The sequence below is a fragment of the Talpa europaea genome, assembly GCF_964194135.1.
Source record: "Talpa europaea genome assembly, chromosome: 1".
Lineage (NCBI taxonomy): Eukaryota > Metazoa > Chordata > Mammalia > Eulipotyphla > Talpidae > Talpa > Talpa europaea.
In genome coordinates this window covers 122,946,933-122,968,535 of record NC_140073.1, presented here as the reverse complement: position 1 = coordinate 122,968,535, position 21,603 = coordinate 122,946,933, and the positions used below count along the sequence as shown (strand labels likewise).

The 21,603-nt window shown below is 36.7% G+C and overlaps 1 protein-coding gene across 1 annotated transcript; it reads left to right on the top strand.

Moving 5' to 3' along the window:
• Nucleotides 1-301: 301 nt before the first annotated feature.
• HIBCH (3-hydroxyisobutyryl-CoA hydrolase) lies at nucleotides 302-20,176 on the top strand (the record flags this gene model as incomplete). Its single annotated transcript, XM_084259365.1, has 9 exons — nucleotides 302-307; nucleotides 2,516-2,594; nucleotides 4,479-4,624; nucleotides 6,422-6,508; nucleotides 8,325-8,383; nucleotides 9,019-9,100; nucleotides 15,408-15,527; nucleotides 18,623-18,656; nucleotides 20,061-20,176. 9 exons carry the CDS (start codon nucleotides 302-304, stop codon nucleotides 20,174-20,176), a joined length of 729 nt encoding a protein of 242 aa, XP_084115491.1.
• Nucleotides 20,177-21,603: the final 1,427 nt, after the last annotated feature.

The window sequence follows — 21,603 nt, the reverse complement described above, 5'->3', positions numbered from 1 at the left end:
ATTATGTTAGAGTCTTGGCAGGGCATGGTATAGTTTGAATCTTATATATGGGTATATACATGTATATAAAAATACATATTTCAGATAAATATCCATACATGTATTCAAGTATGTTTACAAATATATATGGAAAGAATCTGAATGGTTATATACCAAATTATTGTGTTTCTCTGGGAACAGAGGTAAAACTGGGATTTAAGGTTGTGATCCTACTTTATATGCAAATATTTTATAAAGGGGGATGTAGTCATGTGCTATTTATGGAATCCAGAATTAATTAAAAGTGGTAGAGACAACAACCATGGGGGTAAAGGCCAGTGAGCGAGCAGGCAGCCCCAAACTAATGCAGCTCTTCTGAGTCCTAGGACCCAAGTAACATAATTGGAAAACTGCAAATTCCTTTTGAAGTTTCTTAGCATGATGTTCCTAAACACTAAACTTTCACTGCAATGTGATAAAGTAAAAGTAGAGAGTAGAATGTGAGGGAAGGGCTCTTAATAGAGGACATTATTAATAAAGCAAGCAATGTTTTATACTAGAATTTATAAGATTTCATATGATTTTGAAGTATATATAATCTGGGTAAACATGATAAATTGACTGTGTCCCAGTAGAACACTTGGAACATATTTGATACTTGCCTGTACAGAGAGAATCAAACATTGTAGATTTAATTTATAAATGTTGACCACCCAAGATGTAGGTAGTAACTGAATAATTCTATTCATTTCCATGTTTATTTCCATTGCCTTTTTCAAATTTCAACTTGGCAGTTTAGTATATAAAATTTATAAGAAATTGCATGTGTTTTTTAGTATTGTCTTAAAAGGTTTTAAAAAATTGTAATAGCTTTTATTTTTTTAAAATATTTAGTTATATTTACGTATACAAGAGGGGGATGGTGAGAGGATTCACCGGAGACAGAGTGGAGAGCAGAACAGGCAGGTCAGCTGGAACAGACTGCTGAGGGCCGTAGGGGGCAAGATAGGAGAGGTCTGCTGAGCTAGTGCTGAGACTTAACTCCTTCGCCACTAGGTCCTGTAATAGCTTTTAAATGCCTGAACTGAATATAAAAACACTTAAAAGAGCTAAAGAAACTATGACGAAAAAATTGGAAGACTCATAGAAAAGTGGCCCTTTCTATTTAGCTCACCCTTTTTGAACTCTTACTGTCTGCCTTCTTCCAAATACTTTACATGTTTTAACTCATTTCACTCTCTGATGTCAAAGATAGAGTACAAACCTTTAAAAGGATTAAGAACATGAAGAACTAAGATAATCTACAGAAGTTCTGAAAAATGTGGCACAAATATAGGAAACATATGTTATGGTATGACACTGTTATAAACGTGAATGTTTTACCATCACATGTATTCTTCTCATATATTCGTGTAACTGCTCATTCAAAAGTGACTGTTGGGCCTCCCCTGTGGCGCAGCAGGTTGAGCACAGCGCTGTGAAGCTATCTGCAGCCTCTACAGCGTGGGTTCGATTCCCAGTCGGCCGGGGAGATTCCTACATGGTGCGACAGACCTCTCCTGTCTCGCCCGCTGCTCCCCTCAGCAGTGCTTTCAGGCCATCTGCCTGTTCTGCTCCCCACTCTGTCTCTGGTGAATCCTCTCACCCGCCTGCGCCTGTGGTCTGTACCCCAGCTATCATATAAATAAAGAATAAATCTTAAAAAAAAAAAGTGTTAAGTTTGCCCCTTTTGGATACGTTAGGGATAGACTTTCAGCCAAATCTTTTTTTTTTTTTTAAATAAAATTCATGCTCAGTTACCATTTTTTTAAAAAGATTTATTTATGCATATAAGAACTGGGGTACAGGCCAGAGATGTGGGGGGGGGGGTCGTGAGAGGATTCACTAGAGACAGAGCAGGGAACAGAACAAGCAGAATGAGTGAAATACACTGCTGAGGGGAGCAGCGGGCAAGACAGGAGAGGTCTGCTGTGCCATGTGGGCAGCTCCCTGGCTGGGGATTGAACTTGTACTGCAGTGGCTGTGGCTACCTTCATAGTTGCATCTCAACCCTTGCGCCACCAGGGAGGCCCTCAGTTACCAATTTTTAAGAGTTATGTAGTTGGTCTAATTAAATGTTGTATCTGAGAAAATATTTGAGAAACATGTGAATTAATGTTCATACTCTATTTAAATCTATTGAAATTTACTAGAATAATTTGTACACTTTTAATGATTGGCTCTCCTAACAATACTTCATGGTTCTGGGAAAAGCCAATAACCTGTAATACTTCATCTAATTTGAAATGATAGGGAATCTGGAAAAGAACATGCAGCATACCACAGAGTAATGACTGAAAACATGGTAGCTAAAATAAATCTATCTGATATTGGGGGTGTCCAGTTGGGTGGCACAGGGTTTCTCTCCTTTCTATTTCCTGAAATAAATTCCTATGGCATATAATGATAATTTACTTGATTTATAACATTGTTGATTATATGAATTTGTTTCTATTCTTATAGCATGTTAAAACAATCTTTTGTCTTATTTCTCCAGGGAGTTGGTCTCTCAGTTCATGGTCAATTCCGAGTGGCTACTGAAAAGTCTCTTTTTGCAATGCCAGAGACAGCAATAGGTAAAAAACAAACAAACAAACAAAAATTGCAGTTACTTTTAGAATCATCTTATTTTGATACATTTTAAATATACTGTTTTTGAAGAAATTGATGAAATCTTGTGTGAGATACAGCAATGAAAAAAGAAATGGATTAAGAAGATATCTAAAAGTTTATAGTTCTATAATTGTATCCAAAAACACCAAAAGCAAGAGTACTTAACTGGAGACACTAACAATTAATTTAATTTTAGGTAAAGGACCTTAAAAGGAAAATAATCATACATTTAAATCTGTGACCCACCTTGCATTTTATGTATAATGTGATGTATGGATCAAAGGTATATGTGCTATAAGTTATGGCTATTTACAGTAACACACCACTAAGTCCTTCCACTCTAGGAACTTTTTGTAAATTAGAATTAGAAAGAATGTGAATGCTTTTGTATTTATTTCAACTTATTAAATGAAGCAATCTTAAGATAAATATATGGATCATAAAACTAGAGATCACAGTTGTTTAAGGAGCTCGTAAACACCAAAAAGTAGTCTGCTGGCAAGTATTTGCATATATGCTCTTTCATTTGTTATCAGTTGGGAGAATAAGGAATTTTTTGGTAAGATTTATTTATGCATACAAAAGCTGGGGTACAGGCCAGACATGTGGGGGGTGAGAGGATTCACCAGAGACAGTGGGGAACAGAACAGGCAGATTGACTGAAATATGCTGCTGAGGGGAGCAGCGGGCGAGTCAGGAGAGGTCTGCTGCGCCATGTGGGTTGCTCTCTTGCTGGCCAGGGATCGAACTCATGCTGCAGAGACTGCGGATTGCTTCATAGTGCAGTGTTTACCGCTTGTGCCACCAGGGAGGCCCAGAATAAGGAAATTTGAAAAATACTATAGTTAGGAAAAGAGTTATGAAAATGATTTCATTAGGTATAAACTTGTTCATTTAGTAAGACATAGTTATTGTATCAATCTTTAAATGTTTTGAATATCAAATGACTACTTAAAAAATGATTTAAATGATGATTTTTCTTATCACTAGCCTTAGATTATGTATATTTTTTCCTATGTTTATCATTTGGAAAGAAAATAATTTTTCAATTTTTATGTTTAAGAAATTTTTAAAATTAATTTAAAAAAAATTTATTTTTGCATAGAGGAACTGGAGTGTAGGCTAAAGGTATGGGTGGTGAGAGGATTCACCAGAGACAGAGTGGGGAACAGAGCAGGCAGATTTCTGAAATACGCTGCTAAGGGGAGCAATGGGCGAGACAAGAAAGACCTGCTGTGCCATATGTGGGTTAGCTACCTGGCAGGGGATTGCAGTAGTGGTGACAGCGCTGAGACAGCCCCTAGGCCACCAGGAAGGCCTCTGTTTCAGAGATTCTTAAGCAGTAAATTAGTGGTGATATTCAGTAATATTAGAATATTGGGTAATATTCTTTGATTATTTCTAATATAGAAAACATTTTGCCATCAAATACTTTATTGAGACATGAAGATTTTAAAAATTATTTAAATTCTAATGTTTTTAATATAGAATTAAACTTCATAGAGAAATGACTCTCTGATCTAAAGAAAAGTTTTATATTCATCTCTCCTTTTTTTATATTTAAAAAGCAGGTTTATTAGGAAAAGGGTCAGAAAAGTAAAGTACACTTGCATAGACACAAGCAGGAAGGAAGAGCTGCCCCAGAAGGGACAGATTTGCTAAGAGAGGCCTGTATGGTTGCAGGCGGGCGGCCTTGACAGGTCACAGGCAGGCAGGAAGCTGCTGCCCTGCAGGAGAGAGTTGGTGAAAAGAGGCACCTGCATAGTCACAGGTGGGCAGACAGAGTGCTGCTGCCATATTCATCTCTTTCATTTGAATCATTGCTTATCTTTGTTATTTAATTACAGGACTATTCCCTGATGTGGGTGGAGGTTATTTCTTGCCACGGCTTCAAGGAAAACTTGGTTACTTCCTTGCATTAACAGGATTCAGGCTGAAAGGAAGAGATGTATATAGAGCAGGAATTGCTACACACTTTGTTGATTCTGAAAAGGTAATACTTGGATGATTGAGTTTTGTAATATTGCACAAAGTTGTGTAATATTGCACAAAAAGCTGTGTGAGAGCTGCTGAAATTCTGTGGCCCTCAGTTTCTTCATATGGAAAATTATATCTGGATTTAAGGCTCTTTTGCTTAGCATCTCCAGTGTATTTTTTAAATGAATAGCCTATAAAAAATAAAAGTAATACTGTGAACATCTAATATATAAAAATCTAAATTTATATGTAAAAACAGATGTAAGGATATTTTTTGAAAAGTTTTCTTGAAGTTTTCCTTATGCATTAAAATGCAATAATTGTTAAAATATGGGCTTAAAACTTTTCTACAGAATATCATTGCAAGGGACACATTTTGTTTTTCCCCCCCTCCTTCTTAGGACAAACCTGCAAGTGGCAAAAAATTAGTAAACAGATTGTCTGGGTTTAAGTCTAGTTTAAATTGAGCCTCTTTGGCACCCAGTTACCCCATCACCAAATGGTGATGGCAGTTTTACTGTGATAGTTGAAACTCATGTTAAATAATACAGAAAGCCCAATTAAAAGTAGTTTTGCTTTAGAATTTCCAGCAAGAGATTTGGAGTTTACTTGGCTTATGTCACCCATGAACCACATGGGTGGGTGGACCCACTTGCTGGCCTGTCCAACCCTCTGTCCTTCATCTGTGGAGCTGTATGGTGAAGTCAGCTTCCCAGGAAACATAAGAATCTACAAATGAATATCTGATCTTGAGAGAGAAGTATTTTGGGATAGAAGGAATATTATAAAAATGTATGAAGTATATAAAGTTGAAGATTAACACCGTATATTGTTTTGAGGGCCTTCTATTATATTTGCTTAAAGTTTCAGATTTTCTTCCATGTTGTAGGCATCTTCAGTTACATTGAGTAGGGGGGCTGTCTGATTCTTCCCTTGAGCTGTATCAGGAAGCAAACATGGATACTCCATTATCTGCCCGGGAGGGGCACCTTTGATTATAGTGGAGTTTGGTTAAGGACGGGAGAGAGAGCTGGTTCACAGTCTTCTCCCCTCTTGGACAACTTGTCCAGTTATAGTATCTGCTGTGTGTGGACAGCCATTCATAGGGCCCGTAGAGGATAACAGGTAGAGTAATACACATTAGGAATGACACTAGAGGTGGGAACAAAAGATAAATAACCCTTTTCATCTGACAAGAAAAGTATATATGTAAAAACAGATTACAAAAAAAGTACCCAATGGATTGAGCACGTTTATAAGAAAGAACTGGAAGTTTTCTCAGAGATTGCAGTTCAGCTGGGCCTAAATATGAAGGTATTTTAGAGAGAGGAAATACTATGTAAGCCAGGGACAAGAAGACATTAGCAATGTTTTGAACAGTAAAAAGTTCCATTTGGATGAGCATAGAGATAGATACATGAAGGATATAGATGGAGAGTTAAGTGTGCCTATGTTACAGAACTGTGCAGTAACTGTAGTAGCCATTAGTCACATGGCAATTTTAATTAAAATGCAATTTATACTTCAGATCTTTGGTTGCAATACATCATTTCAAGTGCTCAGTAACCAGAAACAAAGGAGACAATCTCTATTTCTTTATCGTTATCCATCCCTTCCTTACAAGAAGGGTATTTGCTGTGTGGGAATATGTGTACATTAAAGTTCAGTGAAAATTTCCTTCACTGACTTAGTTGGAGGGAAAGCATAATAATTTTAAGGCAATGCTTTTAAAAAAGAACTTAAGATTCCTAAAAAAAATGTTTCCACATTTCTATGAGGATTCAAATTTGTTTTCCTTTTTTGTTTTCTTTAGTTGGGCATGTTAGAGGAAGATTTGTTAGCCTTGAAATCTCCTTCAAAGGAAACTATTGCAGATGTCTTAGAAAGTTACCACACAAAGGTATTGTTTTCAATATTCTAAATTCTAATTTTAATTCATGGAGAAAGGGAAGTGATTATAAAATTAGCAATTGAAGAATATTGTGTAGATGTAAATAAATTTACAGGGACTTATTTCTTTAAGGTTTGATGAGCGTATCAGTACCTCATAGATGTTACATTAGCCATCTAAGCAGATGAGTTCTTTATTGTGCAACTGCACCATTTGTGTTCTTACTGCTGGGGAATTTCAGGGCATATCCTTGTGATTGATTCTTTAAAGGGATTTTTATAACACTGACATTTCTATAATGGAAGGTTATTGTTGTGGCTATTTGTAGAGCTGTTGAAGTAAAACTGGTATATATCAAAATATAATAAAGTACATTGTATTTACTTTTAACTCCTTATTTATGTTGTCTAACTTAAAAAAATTTTTTTGCGAGAGCCAAGAATCTAAAAAAGATCCATGACTTATAACAGGATGGATTGAATACATGGTACCTCCTAAGTCCTCACTAAAATTAGAGTAAAGGAGTAAAAAAGACATTCCACAAAGACAGATAGAACAAGAAAGGAGACAATGGCAGGTAGGAGATTTCAGTATTTTGTAAACTTGAAAGCAGAAGGACCAAAGTGACTAAAAGCATTGAAATCTTATCCTGTAATAAGGAGCAAGCCAGGAGCCCACTTGGAAGGTACTGTGTCCTTCTGATGACTGGATTGTGGAGTAGGGCAGAAAAACAGGAAGTACTCTGCTAATTTTTATAAGAATTCTTCCAAAAGTTCTTTATTAGCATTATATTTAAGAGCCCGGCATACGAGTGGAGACTTCTTAGAAGGCCTAGTGAGTGAGAACAATAAATGAGGGTCTCTACTGAAAAGAATAAAACACGCTAAATGGGAAGGCCTCTGGCTCCTTTCCCTAGTTGGCTTCCAGGACTGTTGCATTTCATCTGTTTTTGTCAGTTTGTGCAGCTATCGAGAAATACCATAGACTCGGTGGCTTAAACATCAGAAATTTATTTTTCACAGTTCTGGAGGCTGGAAAATTGAGGATGAAGAGCCCAGTTGATTTAGTTCTGGATGAGGGTTGGGGTGGGAAGCAGAGAAAGAGGGGAGAGAGATTTCTACTTAAAGGTACTCATCCCATCATGATAAGACTTCTTCAAACTAATTCAAAGTTAGTACCATTAGTGAAAAGTATTGTATCCAAAATAAACAAGGGTGCATGCAGCCCTGTTGTATTTTGGTATGATTCAGTCACACCTGCAGCTGAGATATGTGTTCCACATTTTAAGAATGACCTAGACAAACTGGAATTTGTGCATAAGGAAGACCTGGATTGTGAATAGACACAAACTGCACTGAGACAGAAAATATTTAGTGCCAGAGGAATTAACTGGAACTATAAACATGAGAAGAATGATCTAGAATTCTTTTTTTTAAAATCCTAATTATTGTTGAAGCACTTGTGAGTTACTTTTCCTTGTACTTACAGTTCAGAGCTGAGGGGATAACAGGAATGTTTCCATCAGGTGGAAATCAGAGCAGAAATACTTCTTATGAGCCATACAATCCTTAAATTAATTGATAATGTTTTAACAATAATGTAGGATATGTAATGATATATAAAAAAATTTTGTCTTTGACACATTACGAGTTACTTTGGAATAATATGTTGGCATTTTGAACATATAATGGTAGTTATTTATGAGACTGTTGGGTATAGTTTGATAGGGCTAATCTGGCACAAAGTGTATCATTAATTACAATGAAATTTGTAAGGATTTAAAAAAGATTTTTTACTTTGCGTTATGTGAAATCTTTTCAAACAGTCGAAGATTGATCAAGATAAGCCTTTTGTACTTGAAGAACACATGGACAAAATAAACAGGTACTGAAAGAGAGATCTCATTTCTGTCTGTTCCTTTGGAAAGATATTAAATTGAATGTGCCTATGTTGAAATTTCATTGTGTTTGATAATATCAGATAGTATAGTGCTTTTATTCTCACTTTGCATATTCTTGGAGATGAATCCATTATATTTAATCTATCATGCTGATTCATTATAGTGCAAAACATCCTTTTTTAACGAGGAAAAGATTAGAAAATTACAAATGAATTCTTTCATCTTTGTAAAGTCCTCTGGATGTTTTATCAAGCTGGTCAGCAGAAGTGTACAGTAATTTGATAGACTGGCACAGTAGCTTAAAGAAACAAGAGAAGGAAAATTATTGGAAAACGAGACAACTATTTCTGCATTTTAGAAGCATCAGTTTTTCACGATTAGCATTTACTTATATATATTAAATGCAAGAAAGCAAAAGAGATAACTTAGACTTGCATTAAAGGTAAACTGCATATACTCACCCAGAGAAGCAATGTGCTATTTCATCTCTGTAAAATAGGTTGGAAAGATTTTCATTATCCAAATTGGGTTTGGGGAAGCCTATGTTTAAGTTCATTACTACCTTGGAAAGAAGAAATCATTTGTACATTGGTGAAATTATGTGTTTCCTTTTTTATAGTTGGTTTTCAGCCAATACTGTGGAAAAAATTATTGAAAATTTACAGCAAGATGGTTCATCTTTTGCCTTAGAACAATTGAAGGTAATATATGGATCATTTCTGCCCCAAGCAAGGTGAATTCCTGTGATGGGGAAGCCCCTCGGAGAAGTGCCGGTGCTTCTTGGTGGTGACATAGCCCACTGCACTGTTTGTTTGTTTCTTCTCCTCTACTCATTTGAGCCCAACATAGCAGTTCCACAAAACCTTTACTTAAACCCAAGAGCCCTATCTACTGGATGTGATGGCAAAGTTGCTGAGCTGTTTTTAGCCCTTTGAGTGTAACAGGAGGCCCTCGGTCAGCATGCTTCATCTCCAGTTCTCCCTGTCCTGCGGGAGGAGAGTTTAGGGCCATTTTCATTGGAAGGGTTGGTTCACAAGAGACTATATACCTTCTGCTATATCACAGTTGTGACATTAATCTAGAAGTTCCAATCATACAACAGATGAATATATGGTCTTTCTAAGCAGTAGGATTAAGGTAAATATGATCCTTTTAAAACTAACAAGAGGCTTCATCTGTAGCCATAGCTGAATTTTAAGCTGAGTTTCTTCTAAGTATGTTTTGATCTTTCTACAGTGTGACTCAACTGGTAATAGCAGAAGAAAAGCCATTTTTATAAAAATGAGTGCACATTGGGTACTGAAATTCTTGGAACTATCATATAATTATGAATCTGGAGTATGTCAGACTTTTAGACAAAGGAAAGAAAAAAGTGTTTCCTTATACTTAAAAGTTGTTTTAGCTTGTCTTTATCTGGTAGTATTTTTCAATTTATAGATATAATTATGGCAGTTTGGTTTTCAGAAAACTTAATGATAAATTTTGAATTGACTCTTAACCTATGAAGATGAAAAAATTACCCCACTGTTAACTGTACTCTTAAGGGAGAAATCTTAATCTGTTAGATCTTATTCAGGATTGGGATGTTATTAACTTTCAAGAATAGGAATAAATTAGATAGGTAGATCAGTAAACTTGTCTAACTCACAAAAGGAAATTAATGTTATTAACAACTTTTGGGAATGTCTGCATAAATGTAGGTGATTATTTTATGTTTAAAGGATTATGACTAAGTTCTATGGTCTCCGGAGCAACACAGAAACTAGTATTCCTGTTATTTTTTCCCCAATAATAGGCCCAATAAGTGTGCACTTAGCAATTTCATTTGAAAATGGTCATGCAGCACAGTAACAGTAAGGAGGACATGAAAAAGTGCTCAAGATCTTTACCAGAAAAATTAAAATTAAAATCATAATCAGGCTGACAATATGCATCCATTAGATGACTAAAATTAAGAAGGTTGATAATATCAACATCAAGTGTTGGTATGGATGTGGAGCACCTAGAACTCAACCTTGTTAACAAGAAAGCAACTTTACAGATTTTTATATATTCACATGTACAGTTACTGTAAGATCCAACAATTCTACTCCTTAGGGATTTACTCAAGAAAAATTACAACCATATGTCTACAGAGATGTTCGTATTCAATTGTTATAGTAACTTTAAAAAATAAACAGCCAAATCCTGAAAACATCCCAATCCCTATTAACTACTAAATGAGTAAACAGATTGTGACATAATTCGTACACTGCTACTCAGCTATGAGAAGAGATAAGGTACTGGTTATATGAAACAACATGAATGACTGTCAGAAGCATTATGCCAAGCTAAAGAAGACAGACACAAAGGACCAACTGTTGTAGATTTTATTTTTATGAGAATCTAGAAAACAAAACTATGGGACAGAAAACAGAGCAGTTGTGGGGGGCGGGGTGGAGCTGAATGAAGGAAAACTCTTTAAGGTGATGGAAGTGTACTATGTCTTGGTTGTGGGAGTACTTAGACAACTATATACATTTATCAAAACATTTAGAACTGTGCACTTAAAAGCTAAAAAAAAGCTAAAAAAATTTATAGGTAAGTTATACCTCATTAAAGCTAATCTTTAAAAAAAATGACATACCAAATTATATTTAAAAACTGTTTGACCTATAAAAGTGTACATTTGCTGAAGGTACCCATTGCTCCATGCTGTTTATTTCTATTAATGAAAGTAAGTTCATGGCAGTCTTGATGAATACATTGTGCTTTCGGAAAAGAGTACAATGAGCCTTAATAGGGAAATGCATTTATTTTGTAGATGGAAAGAGAAAACAGTTTTCTAGCTCTCTTATGGACCTTAGTGACCCTTGAAATGCGGTCATGAGCTTTAAAGATAAGAAATAACAGTACTTGCATCTTTAGATACTATCTCTTCATTTTATTTAAATTGTAATGCTTTTAAGTAATTGGCAGGAAAGTCTTAAGATTGCAAAAAGCACTCATCTTGGATGGCTCCGAGTCTTTTACCATAGGTAAGAAAAAGAAATACTGGTGCTCATTTCTTTAAGTAAAGTGCTGTTTGGTCTTTATATATTAAATATATCCTTTTTTTAAAAAACTAGTTTTTAAAAAAAAATCAAACTATTCACAAGATATATCAGTGGCTTATGCTGCTTGTTTAAAAATAATAGATATGACTTACAGTGAACTAAAGTCTGCCTTCTACTTAATTTCTTTTTTTTTTTTTAAAAGATTTTTTTTTTAATAGAGGCATGTTTATTTATTTATTTGTTTGTTTGTTTGTTTTGTTTATACATGCACTGGGTACAGTCAGAAGCGCGGGAGGGTGAAAGAATTCACCAGAGCGGGGAGCAGAGCAGGCAGAGGGACTGAAGTACACTGCTGAGGGGAGCAGTGGGCGGCAGGAGAGGTCTACGCGCCATGTGGGACCCTCCTCTGGTGGCGGGGGAGCAGCCAGGGATCGAACCGGTGCCACAGAGGCCGCGGGCAGCTTCGCAACCCAGCGCTCTACCGCTGCGCCACCGGGGAGGCCCCCTGCCTTCTACTTAATTTCAACCCCAAGAACGAATGCAAAGAGATACTTCCCATTTGAGCCTTAACAGCGCACAGCTTCGGATCTTTACTGTCAATGTACTAAAATACCATAAAGATCTATTCCCCTCTGTTTGCTTGGACATCCCATCATGCGTCCTTTCCCCTCTGTCTCCTCTGTCCTTTTGTTTTATGGAGTGTCTTCTTGTAGACCGTAAACTCCTGAGAAACTTTAGTTTTTTCATGGTAGGTACGATGAATGAATGAAGGTAAGTGGCTGTACTGGCCCCTAAGGTACAAAAATGAAGATCCAGCACCTGGCAGGGAGTTCACAACCTAGTGGAAGAGACATATAAATAAGCAATTATAATGCAAAATTACAAATGCTGCTAAAATAGAGGGTTGCACAAATTACTGTGGGTGTCCAGAGAATTACAGAGTCTGAAAGACTTCACAGAGGAGACATCTGAGCAGAGGGGAATGACTTGTTAATAGCGGCACAGATGCAAGACTTTGAGACAAGAACTGCTGCAAGTTGGTTTTTTAATGGAAGGATGAGAACTCATCTCACAGCATGGATATTTGAAATATGCTGTAGCATTTCTTTGGACAAGAATAAAATTACTCCCAATTTATATTTACCTTATACCTTTATGTATTCCTTTGAGTGAGGCAAGGAACCAACCAATTTGTTTCCATTTATTAGCTCCTTACATCCTCATATCTTGTTCATTTTCTCTACCCTCTAAGTATCAGCTCTATTTTTAATGTATTTTTTTTAAAGTAATCTTTTCTGAATATATATGAACTTCTGTTCCAGTGCCTTCTTTTGGGGTTAAATCTGGCAGAGCTTTCTAGACTTTCAGAGAATGTTATAAATGGCATCTTTTATAAAGAAAAAACCACAAATGTTCCTTTTCTAAGACCCACTTACTGAACCAGATAAAAAGTTGGAAACTGATCTGCCTGTACAGCCCTTCAGTCAACCCCAAGCCCTACTTGGTAGAATTCTTCTAATTGCATCAATAGGTTTGTTGGATATTATTTTAATTATACCAGGCTTGTTGAATATTGTCTCCCTCTTGATAGTGCGCATCACGCTGTGTTACTGAGTGTTCTGTGGACTCCTGCAGGAAGGGGTGGAGGCAGTGTCCTGAGTTTCCTTTTGCTGGAAACTTCTCATGATAAATAAAGCTCCTTAAAAAAAGGATTCCTAGGTTGGTTATAGTGTTGAGAATGCTCTTTGAGTGTAAGAACCATGTTCTGTTTGTTGTTGTTTCCCTTCAGGAGTTTAATGTATAATAGATGTTCAATAATAATTGTTGAATTGAAATAAGAATGTTATTCACTTGATAAAAGTAAAGAGCAAACAATGTTGACTCATATACATACAGGAGGCTCCTCTTTAAAGGGTCAAATTGGTTAGGACACTGTTGTTCTGCCAGGAAATAGAAATGGTGTGTAGGTACGGGATTATATCAGCACACATTCCTGGCATGGCTAGAGATCCAAATTCTACTCACTTATCAAATTTTCAAGAACAGTCTACATTCTCACGCTTTAATGAAGGAAGCCATATTAGCTGTTTATCTGAACTCCCTTAGCACTTTTCCCTCATCCCTTCTTTGATTCCTCTAACATGTGTCTCACTTCCTTGCCAGGGGAACATCCCCATCTGTGCTCTCATTCCATCTTCTCCGCTTCCTCTAGGAAGTGACTGAATCATTTCTTTCCTCCTGTCAGTAGCTTCATCTTTACCTTCTTGAGTGAGTGGCACATTTTCTTCTGTCATTACTTTTAAATACTTTCCCATCCTTGCCAAAAAAAAAAGAAAAAAAAAAAAAGCAAATGGTCCCTTTACACTGTTTTTCCTCAAGCTGCCATCCCAATTTTGTCTTACCCCTTGTCATCAAAATTACACAAACAAGTTTTTATTGACTTGCTTTAGCACCTGACGTAATGTCTTCCTCTTCCTCTTCGTCTTTATTCTTTTTGACTTCAGCTTTGAGATGAGAACTGTTGTTATGGCCTTGAATAGTGCAAAGAGGTAGCTTTAGAGTCAGCAGGCTTGCGTTCCTATGGACCATGGATGGACAAATTCATCTCAGAGTCAGGTTTCCATTTGTAAAACGCCTGTGTGTGGAAATGCCTGTCTTATAGAGCTAAATACAAATGCTCCATAAATCCCCCTCTTCCTCCCATTTTGCTTAGTTTCTGACACACTACACTGGCTTACTGCTATGCCATTTAAGATGTGGACAGTTTTATCTCCATTTTACAAGTGAGGAGACCAAGGTCAGTCATGTAGGAGTTGGGTGGTGGAGCTAGGCTCCTATACCCGAGCCATCTGTCTCTAGAGTCTAAACCCTTAGCCTCTTTGCTGAATTGTCAGCTAGTATATACTAAGAGTTGTTGGAAACTAGTTTCCTTGGGTTTTCGGTTTATTATAAGTGATGTATGTTTTATGAAAAATCTTTAAATATTTCTTTTTTTTTTTAAGATTTATTTATTTATACAAGCACTGGGTCCAGTCAGAAGTGCGGGAGGGTGAGAGAATTCACCAGAGCCAGAGTGGGGAGCAGAACAGGCAGAAGGACCGAAGTACACTGCTGAGGGGAGCAGCGGGCGGCAGGAGAGGTCTGCACGCCATGTGGGACTCTCGCTGGTGGCCGGGGATCGAACCGGTGCTGCAGAGGCTGCGGGCAGCTTCGCAGCCCACCGCTCAAGCGCAGCGCCACCAGGGGAGGCCCTAAATATTTCTTGATGTATGAACCCATGAGACTTTTTTAAATGAAGTTTTTTTCCCATTTTATTGTGGTGTATATGTGGCATAAGCACAGACAACTGGGGCCGGGGGAATGTTCCTGAAATTAATTAGTAGCCAACTGAGGAAGTGCAGCAGGCGACAGATTTTGTGTTTTGAGACTTCATGATGGCACATAAATTGCCAGACCAAGACATAAGGACACAGGCAGCTAAACATAATAGTGGTGCTGGTGAGTGGTGGTGAGCTCGCTCAGGGTGGTACTTGTGGGAAGGGGATTGTGGCTTCATCAACTTCGCAGACTAAACTAGTGAGAGAGTGGCCATGTCACTTGTGTAAGTACACCTTTTAGCAATTAGTGATTTATAAGATGTGATTGTATATTTTAAGTACAATCACTGTTTGCTTACCTAGTTAGGATCATGATTTATGCCAGGAAAACTACAGATTGTAAATTTATTACTTGAGTTATAGGTATGGAATCAACTATTTGATTCAAAATAGTGATCACTATTTTGTTGTAATGGATTAGAAAATTTGTTTAGTGCTTTGGCAGGATTAGGCATAATATTTTATAAGACTTTGTCATATAAAAAGTGCTGTTAAGGAACATTTTAATATGATTTATATAAAAACTCAGCTTAGTTTATTGTAGACAATAAAGGAACTGCTTGTCTAAAAGTAGTAAAATACTTTTTCTCCAATAGGTCATTAAAAAAATGTCTCCAACATCCCTGAAGATCACATTAAGGCAACTCATGGAGGGGTCTTCAAAGACCTTGAAAGAAGTATTAACCATGGAGTATCGACTGAGTCAATATTGTATGGTAAGAATTTTTTAAAAATTCATTTTCTAGTTATGAAAGCAACATGCTTATTGTAAATCTTGTAAAATACAGAAAACTGTAAAACAAAATTAAAACAACTTGTAAATCTATTCTGTAAAAATACAGTAGGCCAGTTAGCTTAAGGTGTGAGGGAAGTGTTGCTCTCAGATGTTGTCTTTATAAAACAGTAATTATATTTGCATGACAGTATAAGAAGGCATCTGTACTCAGGTGGCATTCAAAATAGAACTTCACTTTTTCCAGGCATGGTCTTTGTGAACTTGGGCAAGAACATCAGCTCTCTAGATCTCATTTTACTAAGATGAGGAATATTGCTTATAAGCAACTCTGTGTGTGTGTGTGTGTGTATACATATACATACATATATGCATACATACATGTGTATGTGTATGTGTATATGTATGTATGTGTGTGTGTGTATATACACAAATGGACGCTATTAGTCTGTTACATGTTTCAGTAGATCAGCATTGAACTACCATTTGTAACAACTTATAAAGTATTAATTTCACAAAACATTTCAGAATCATAGTTATTTCTTCTTCCATATGATAAACTCTTTAAAGAATCTTTTCTGTTATGCAGAGCACCCTTAGGTTAATAAACTTATGGCCCAAAAGAAAATTTAAGAATTAGAGGCAAGACATAGGCTTTCATACCTTGAAATGTTTATAAAGATAATGTTGTAGTTAATCTAACCACAGATAAAGCTCTATCAGTCATGACTTACAGTCACTTTCTGATAGGATGTAAGGGCAGTTGAGGTCTGTTGTTTATTATGAGCAAGTTATGCGAGGCCCTTGATGTGGATTCTCTCCATTAAATCTCACACTGTCGCTAAAAGGATAAGTACTGTTATTGTCTCAATTTACAGTTGAGGAAGCTGGCATAGAAGGTGACCTGCCAAGGCTATGCAGCTCTTCAGTGGCAGACACATGGCCTGTGGGGCCAGGTGGTCTCTCACCATGGCCTGCACACCTGGCTGTTATCCCAGGCAGCTCACAGTATGTGTTTCCACTGTATACTTAATGTACTTTCTGGATCGACTGACTTCCTCCTCTCTCAGCCAGTACATTAGCTATGTGCCAGGCACAATGCCACCAGGGTTCTCTTATTGAATAAGGATAGACAGTCCTTGTTTTCATGGAATTTAGTCTACTGAGAGTATATGAAGAACAGGTTAAAAAAAATAATTAGCAGTTGTGCTAAGTGCTTTAAAGGAGACATACAGGGTGATGGTAGAAGAGAATGATGCTGAGACAGCAGGGAACCCTGCTTTATATAAGTAGGTCAGTGAAGACAGCTTTGAGATGGTGGCTCATCTGTCACCTGAAAGGTAAGAGTATGTTGAGAAGTTTCTTGGGTGCTTTGTTGGTTTGTTTTAAGAAAGTAATTTGCCACTGTTGAATGAAAATGGGGTTAGAGGAGTTTAAGGATACATGTAGAGAGCAGATTTGAATTCATTGCAGTAATGCAGTTGCAGAATAGTCGTCACTTAGATTTAGGTGGTGGCAATGGAAAGAAGTAAATGGATTTGAAACAAATGTAGGAGATAGAATTATAGGCTTTGGTGATGAATGTGAGGAGGAGGAGAATGCATTTAGGCATTGGAGCTTAGAAGTGTGGGTTAGAGATTTACATCTGAAAGATATTAGCGCCAATTTTAAAAAAACTTGGGAGTTTTTTAAAAGAATGCTTACATGTTCAAGGTACTATTAGAGGCACCAAGAATATGTACATAAAAAGACAAAATTCTTGCCCTCATGGGGCTTACATTATAATGGGGGAGATAACATATAAACAAATACGTGAAATATATATAGCAAATGCACTTAGAAGAAAAAGTAATGTGGGAAGTAAATGGTTTGTGAAGAAGTGGAGAGAGTTCGTGAGATAACTCTATCTTCTTGAAGAAGGGTAGGACCTGTGGAATCCAGCAAGGTTCCTTTTTTTTTTTAAGATGGAAGTTAATAGAATGTGTTTATGAATGATTGGGAATGATCCAATTGATAAAAAGTTTATGTTGATACTAATAATAGTTAACAAATACAGACACTACCTGTCAGACTCTGTGCTGGGATGCAGAGTTAAATGTATGATCAATGTATTGATGTTTAATATAAGGAAACGGAATTGGAGAATTACTAGCAGAAGGTCACAGTAGTCAGTAAACAGTAAAAACAGGAGGTCAACTCAGGCATTTGAACTTCATGCTGTCAGCTAGTAAGTTATCCTGCCTGCACTGATGATGCTAGAAAAAGAAGTGGGTAACCTTCTCATGCGCAAGTCCTTGGCAAGGCAAGAGGGAATGGGAATGGAAATATGCTGGAACACTGGCCTTTGAAAGGGACAGTCAGGAAAGGGACAGGCGCAGGTGGCTGTAGTTGGGCTGCAGGCATTTCATAGTGGGAAGAATAGAATGTCTGAGTCTTAGGTAGGACTTTCTTATTTTAGAAGGTAAAGTCATTAGCTGAGAATATAGTGAGAGGAGAGATTGCTTGGGGTAAAGGTTGAGGGGACAGAAGACATTTTTAGTCATTTTCTTGGGGCATATGGGGAAGAGAACATGGATTTTTGGGTAGTTTCCTTTGCCTGTTTGAGACTTGTCGTCATTCCAGATGAAACCTGTCATAGTTGTATGATTTTTATGCAGGAAGATCTAGCTACTCTGTTGTAGGCAGAGGTAAATGGTAGTGTTCAGCTGGTGCTGGGATTTTTTTTTTTTGCAAAGACTAAATAAAGGGGAAGAAAAGCTTGAGGAGGTGAGGGTATTTTCAAGAAAAAGTCACCACCAAGAAAGCAGAGCAGATTAAGAGTGAAGTGTAGCCAGCACAGAAGGTGAGGAGGTGGTAGGATCAGTAGAGCTCAGTGAGGAGGTCAGGGATTGCAGCTGTGAAGATCCTCAAGTAAATAAGGGCGGTGATCACATGCATTGCCAGAGGTGGTCCAGTCTCTGGGTGTCATGCTTTAGGTTGTGGCCATAGAGTAGGAGGCTGAAGAGGGTGGAGGAGAGAGGAGACGACCAGGAAAAAGAATGTCCAGAAATTCCCTATTTAATCTTGATTTTCTTACAGGGAGGCCATGACTTTCACGAAGGTGTTAGGGCAGGTAAGTGACAAATAATTGTGTTCTTTTGAAAAAGTTGAGCTGCCTACATGGCATCAACTTATTGTTGGTTTAAAAAAAAAATTGTATTCAGTTGAAATAAAATGGCACATAAATTTGACTACTACTGTTTCCTTTCACCTTCAGTGGGCTATCTAGTTGGTCACGGGAGCTTATTAAACAAAGGGAAGAGATTCTTGTAGAAAATGTTCAGGGTTATTTTTGTTTATATTGTGCAGGGCATGCAAAACTTTCTAACTGGCAGGGATCCTAACATCAGTGTTCAGTATCACCACTGGCCTGATATTGGAATCCAGCAGATAGGCAGCTAAACCTTAAAAAAACCCAGATCCACATTTAATTTTGCAGAAAACCTCCTTATTTTTTACTTCCTGAGGAGGTAGCTTACTTTCTTGGTTCAGACTGCTTCTTTAATTATTTAGACTTTAAATGCAAAATTTGATTTGTATAAGTTCACCGTAGAGTTTGTACGTTTAAATGTTTTTAGTCACAAGAATTATGCACATTTTATGCATGATTGAAATTCCTTACCACAACCATATGAAGTGTAGCTCCCTCCCCTCTTGAAAAACTTTTTGAGAGAATTACAGATTCATATGCTGTTTTAAGAAATCCTGCACACCCTGCACCTAGTCTCCCTATCACAACCAGGAAATGGAGACCTCCCTACCCCCTTTAAAGAAGTTACAGATGGCCTCATTCTTATCCCGTGGGGATCCTGTGTGACTCCTAAGTGATGACTATACTGAAATAAGAGTAGGTTCATGATAACCTGAAGGTGGTCTGGTACTTTAATATGGACCTGTGTGAACTAGAGGATTCAGCAAAACACCAGTATCCTCACTCAATTATATGTGAAGTTCCCTTCCCCTGAACTTTAAGTAATTTCCTCCTCAAAACTTAATATGAAGGTCAGAAGGCAGATCTGGGCCCTGCACCTCCCTCTTCCCTTTAACCCACGGCTGCTCTGTTAGCTGTTTTATAACATGGAGTTTCCTTTACAATTTTGTTTGAATAAGGAAAAAAAAAAGAATTCTAATGCTTGGACCAACTGCAACATTTCCAGTAGGCTTTATTCAAGCTAGGCACGTCAGGCTTAGGTTTGGAAATAATGAAACCGATGATCATTGTCTCCTAGAGGGTATAGTACCGCCCATACCCATCCAAATTCTGGGGGGACTCAATTTAGAAGAAAAGTGGAGTGCCTACAAAAATATTAACTTTGTTGCCTTGTAATTTTTTCAATTTTTTTTTTTTTTTTACTTTGAGGGAAAAATGTGCTATAGAAAAAATATGTCTAGTACAAGGTAGTTCCTATCAACTCAGTCATTAAAATCTAGTAATACCAGAAAGAAATGTGCTAACATGTATGTTTTCTCTTGATAGTTTTAATAGATAAAGACCAGAGTCCAAAGTGGAAACCAAATGATCTAAAAGAAGTTACTGATGAAGAGTTGAATAATCACTTTAAATCTCTGGGAAGAAATGACTTGAAATTTTGAGGTGACTGAATAATTAAGGTATTATTTTGGAGCAGGAGTTAGCAAACTACAGCACACAGACCAGTTCTGAACCACTGCCTGCTTTTTATATATCCCACAAATTTAAGAATGCTTTCTACATCTTTTCAATGATTGTGAAAAGAATTCAAAGACTAATATTTCATGACATGAAAATTATATGAAGTTGAAATATCACTATCTATAAATAGTTTTATTGAAACATAACTGTACTTAACTGTTTACGTATTATCTATGGCTGTTTTTAACTGAATAGCTGAAATGGAGACTGTCAGGTGTGCAAAACCCAAAATATTTATTATTGGATCCTTTTCAGAAAAAGTTTGCCAACCCCTGTTTTAGAAGATGGGAAATACTGACGGTCTAAAAATTTTTAAGCTTGTGTATCTAATTGAAATGGGAACTTTGTTTTGGCTTTGGGTGGTGGTTTATGTTGATTAAATAAACTTATGTATAAATTACTTTAAGAAAAACCCTGACTTTTTTTATACTTGTAATGCTTCATAGAATTTTCTTCATATATAAATATATTTTAAAAGTATGAGTCATAAAGCAAAAATGTTCCTTTTAAAACATTTCACATTTCAGACAAAGAGAAAAGGTTTTTATGAGGTGTCTCTCCAGTATTAACTCAACCTTGGCCTTCCCTAATGTTAAACGAGAATTCCTCCCTTATGGCAAAAGTTAAAACATTATTTCTTATTTGCACTATTTGCTAACCTGGTGGAATGAGTAATTAGGATCTTGACGATGGGCAAAATAGCCTTCTTGTAAACTTTTATATAAAAACTGTTATTTGTCTTTACACAGTTCAAGTAAGGAAAGAGAAAATAAGAACTTTCAATCAAAATAGAAACCTTCAATAATTAATACAGTTGATAAGTGTTTTTTAAGGTATGCAAAAAGCTTCAAAGTGTTCCAGACTTGAGACCTTGACGTCTAGGTAAGAAATATTTTAAAATTTTGTAACTCATTACAGTTTTTATTCACCTCCCCCTGGTTTCTCCCTAGCAACTAGGATTTCTTCTGGTTTATAAGAAAAACATCAGAAATGAGGCTTAAAAGATTACATTCTGTACCTTTCGCACAGATGAGGAAGCTGTAATCCAGAAGGAATTGCTTTACATTTCTCAGTTCTTAATATGTTTACCATGAAACAATTTTCTTCCAAAAAATTCAGGAACAGATATGGAATAAAGATGCCATGATAACATATTTACATTTGCAGCCTTAAAACTCTTAATTTGTACTTGACTAATTCAAAAATTGTATAAATGGATTTTTATTCACTTAGCATGTTAGAAATGCAGGAAATACTAACTCCTCTGTTCAAAATTGAAAGTACACATCACTGAAAAGCATTTGCTTACTCAATTAAATAAGAAGTCATAGCTAGGCAATTGTAACTA